This window comes from Myotis lucifugus, unplaced genomic scaffold, assembly GCF_000147115.1.
Source record: "Myotis lucifugus unplaced genomic scaffold, Myoluc2.0 scaffold_23, whole genome shotgun sequence".
Taxonomy (NCBI): Eukaryota; Metazoa; Chordata; class Mammalia; order Chiroptera; family Vespertilionidae; genus Myotis; species Myotis lucifugus.
The window spans coordinates 5697962-5701851 of NW_005871071.1; the positions used below are offsets into that span (position 1 = coordinate 5697962).

General features: G+C 37.6%; 1 protein-coding gene across 3 annotated transcripts in view; it reads left to right on the forward strand.

Annotated features, from left to right (window-relative positions):
* Window positions 1–3890, forward strand: part of LEO1 (LEO1 homolog, Paf1/RNA polymerase II complex component) — a 25800-nt gene that overhangs the window by 3599 nt on the left and 18311 nt on the right. For 2 of the 3 annotated variants that reach the window (XM_023751637.1, XM_006085950.3), the window contains exons 2-3: window positions 277–1029; window positions 3124–3228. In XM_023751637.1, coding sequence (XP_023607405.1) covers window positions 277–1029; window positions 3124–3228 — 858 coding nt within the window. Of the gene's footprint in view, window positions 1–257; window positions 1030–3123; window positions 3229–3890 lie in introns of all 3 variants that reach the window. The other variant, XM_023751636.1, reaches the window with a different exon arrangement.

The following is a 3890-nucleotide window of genomic DNA, read 5'->3' on the forward strand; positions in this document are numbered from 1 at the left end:
TGAGATATGTGCCCTGGGCTGATCAAACCCAGATCCTTCAGTCTACGGGCCAATGCTCTACCACTGAGCAAACCCAGCTAGGGCCAGCTGGGGTTTTTTGTTAAAGGATTCTCCTGGTTGCTGCAACTTTTGGTTAGTTTCCAGAGTACCAAGAAAATTGATACTAACAGTTTTTAACAAGTGTTTTCATTGCTTTTATGTCACGATGGGCTTTTGATGTTGCTTACTCTGCCTTTCTTTTTGCTGACATCACCCAGTGTTTATATGATTCCATAGATTCTGATTCTGGATCAGACTCGGATTCTGATCAAGAGAATGCAGCATCTGGCAGTAATGCATCTGGAAGCGAAAGTGATCAGGATGAAAGAGGTGATTCAGGAAAACCAAGTAATAAAGAACTGTTTGGAGATGACAGTGAAGATGAGGGAGCTTCTCATCAGAGTGGGAGTGATAATCACTCTGAAAGGTCAGACAATAGATCAGAACCTTCTGAGCATTCTGACCGTGAAGACAACGACCCTTCAGATGTCGATCAGCATAGTGGATCGGAAGCCCATAATGATGATGAAGATGAAGGTCATGGATCAGATGGAGGGAGCCATCACTCAGAAGCAGAAGGATCTGAAAAAGCACATTCAGATGATGAAAAATGGGACAGAGAAGATAAAAGCGACCAGTCGGATGATGAAAAGATACAAAATTCTGACGATGAGGAGAGGGCACAAGGATCTGATGAAGATAAGTTGCAGAATTCTGACGATGATGAGAAAATGCAGAACACAGATGATGAGGACAGGCCTCAGCTTTCAGATGATGAGAGACAACTGTCTGAGGAGGAGAAGGTTAATTCTGATGATGAACAGCCAGCAGCTTCTGATAATGATGATGAGAAACAGAATTCCGATGATGATGAACGGCCACAGATGTCTGATGAGGAGAAAATGCAAAATTCTGATGATGAAAGGCCACAGGCCTCAGACGAAGAACGCAGGCATTCAGATGATGAAGAAGAACAGGACCATAAATCAGGTAATTCATTTATGAGAGTCAAAATGGGTTAGTACAGTGGTCGGCAAACTGCGGCTCGCAAGCCACATGTGGCTCTTTGGCCCCTTGGGTGTGGCCACGAAGTTTCAATCGCACTGTACGTGCGAGCCCGCACGTGGTATTTTGTGGAAGAGCCACATTCAAGGGGCCGCAGTTTGCCAACCACTGGGTTAGTAGAAGCATCTAGATACAGGTGCATCCCATTTATTCTTTTCGCAGTGTCATCTTTAGTACCCTATTTTTTTCTCTCCTGTCCCTTCATTTCGGCCTTTTCTAATTTTTACATTTTGCTTTTTAAAAATTTTCCTAATCTTTGCATTATTTCTATCCCCCTCCCGTTTGTTAATTGATGCTATATCAGGAAGAAAAAAAATTAAAGAGGACAGTCTTAGAGAAGGATGTATAGTGTGAGAGTAGTTATAAAATGAATAGAGGTTGTTCCATTTCTTTGGGTAACTGAAGAGCCTGCCTTAGGTGAGAATGGATTTGCTTGTTGGGAAAAAAAATAATACTATTGAAATGTCCCCATAGCGTAGCTGTATTGAGGTGTGAACATGTTCTGGCTCAGGTTTTTAAATCCAAAATTTGATCATCCAGAGGTAACCAGGTTCCAAGTTTACTCAAACTAATTAAATTCACAAGAAAATTAAATTGCAAAATTGTTTCAAGAGGCTCAGTGATTTCTCTTATCATTGTATTCTTCCCTTCGGGAAAATCTACATTGGAAGCCAGTTTATAATAATCAGCAGGTTGCCTGGGGAACATAACATCCAGAAAATGGAAAAACAGCTAGATGATCTCCTTGAATTATGATAGCTTGAAGCAGGCATTTTGACCCTAGGGAGATGTGCTTATGTCAAACACTCATTCCCTAAAGAATACTGGAAACATACAGATGGCCTTTGGCTCTGGACCCCCTTTTATAATAGTTGTTTACACTATTCTGCTCAGGTTAACACATTCTTCATATAGAATATTTTTTAAATGTAGCGATCTTATTTATTTTTTGTATTACTAAAAATTTACCTTGATTAGGTTAAAAGTCTTCCAGAAGTCTTATCTGGATTGCTTCATTTATGTAGGTGATTGATTATAACTACATATTAGTCCTATTTCCTTAGCTTAAATATCAGGGGAGGCGGTTTTTGTCTCCTGTAATACATACCTCACAGGATAGTTTTCAAGAACACATTTTGGCATTGTTTAGAAAAAGAGGTCAGAAGATTTCCAGAGATGGATATAGGCCTATATAGACTGTAGTAACTAGTTCTAGGTAGAGTTATTTTTATTATTATCAGAATCATTGAGACTCATGTTCTACTTCTCAAATAATAGTAGACTAACCTAAGACTAGAGTCATAGTAGGGAATCTTGTAGCTGGCTGGTCATTCTGCTTAATTAACTAGCTTCTACAGTGGTTCAGTTGATTTTCTTAAAGTTTACAATTAGGTAAACAATTATACCATCCAGGTAAGTTATGTGTTCGTCTTTTCCATTGCAGTATTTTTACCTTTTTTTTTTCTCTAATGAGTTACAGATAAATTTAATCTTAAGTACTGCTTTTCTCATGCTACCAAGTTTTTCTATTTACAGAAACCAATGTTTATCACCTTTATTTTTTAATTAACTACAGTAAGTTGATTTTTGTGTATGTATGTACAGTTCTTTCAATGTTAATGCATGTATAGATTTGTATAACTACCACCACCAGAGTCAAGATACAGTACAGTTTTGTCACCCTGAAAGACTTCTTCCCTCACCTCTGACCCCTGACAGCTACTGGTCTGTTTTGTCACTAAAGTTTTGTCTTTTTGAGAATGCTACCATTTAAATGGAATCATATGGTATATAGACTTCTTTCTTTGACTTAGGCTTCTTGCAATTAGCATAGTGCATTTGAGATTCATCCAAATTGTTTCATGTATCAAAAGCACCTTCTTAGTCAATACTGAGTAGTTTTCTGTTGTATGGATGCACCCGTACAATGTTTATCCTCAATGTTGCTTTTAAAACACAAAATTCAAATCTATGAAATATGACTGTGATTATGCAGAACCTCTAATTTTACTCTTACAGAATCTGCACGAGGCAGTGATAGTGAAGATGAAGTTTTGCGAATGAAACGCAAGAATGCAATTGCATCTGATTCAGAAGCGGATAGTGACACAGAGGTACCAAAAGGTACTTCAATTACTTTTTTTTAACATGTTGATTTCCATTCCTCTTTTTGCATTTAACTTTAGTACAAGCCCAACCCTGGGCGTTTACCCCAGACTGCAAGACCTACAGAAAGAATGTAATACACTTAGTGTACACAGGGAAATTGTACAGATATGAGAAACTGTTTATGCTGTATCACTTGAAGAACCTATTTCTTGATTTCTAATTAGAGTGAATCTGTTGTTAGGGGCTGAGGCTCTGGTTCAGGTGGAGGCAGGCAGTGTTCATTCTAAAGTTTGAATGACAGTTCCAGGACAGCTTGTTCTTAAGTTCTTAACAGGTTAATATCAAATAAAGAACCTGGTTCTTTGAGCTATGGATTAGATGAAGAGTTCATGAAAACCCAGTATTAGATAAGGTAGATTTGTTGTAAGGATAAAAGATCTACCCATTCATCTCTATGGGTGACTGTGTTTCAAATGGCAAATTATTATGCAGTAAAGATGTTAGTATAAAAGCTATAGCAAACAATTTTGATTACACATAATTATTATTCTGGCTGAATGGTAATTATGCATTAATGTTAAATAGCTTATATAAATGATTATAAGTAACATAACTAAAGCAAATATTTAGAGTGTCAATTAGAAAGAAAAGGAGAGGTGGACAGAACAAGAACAGCG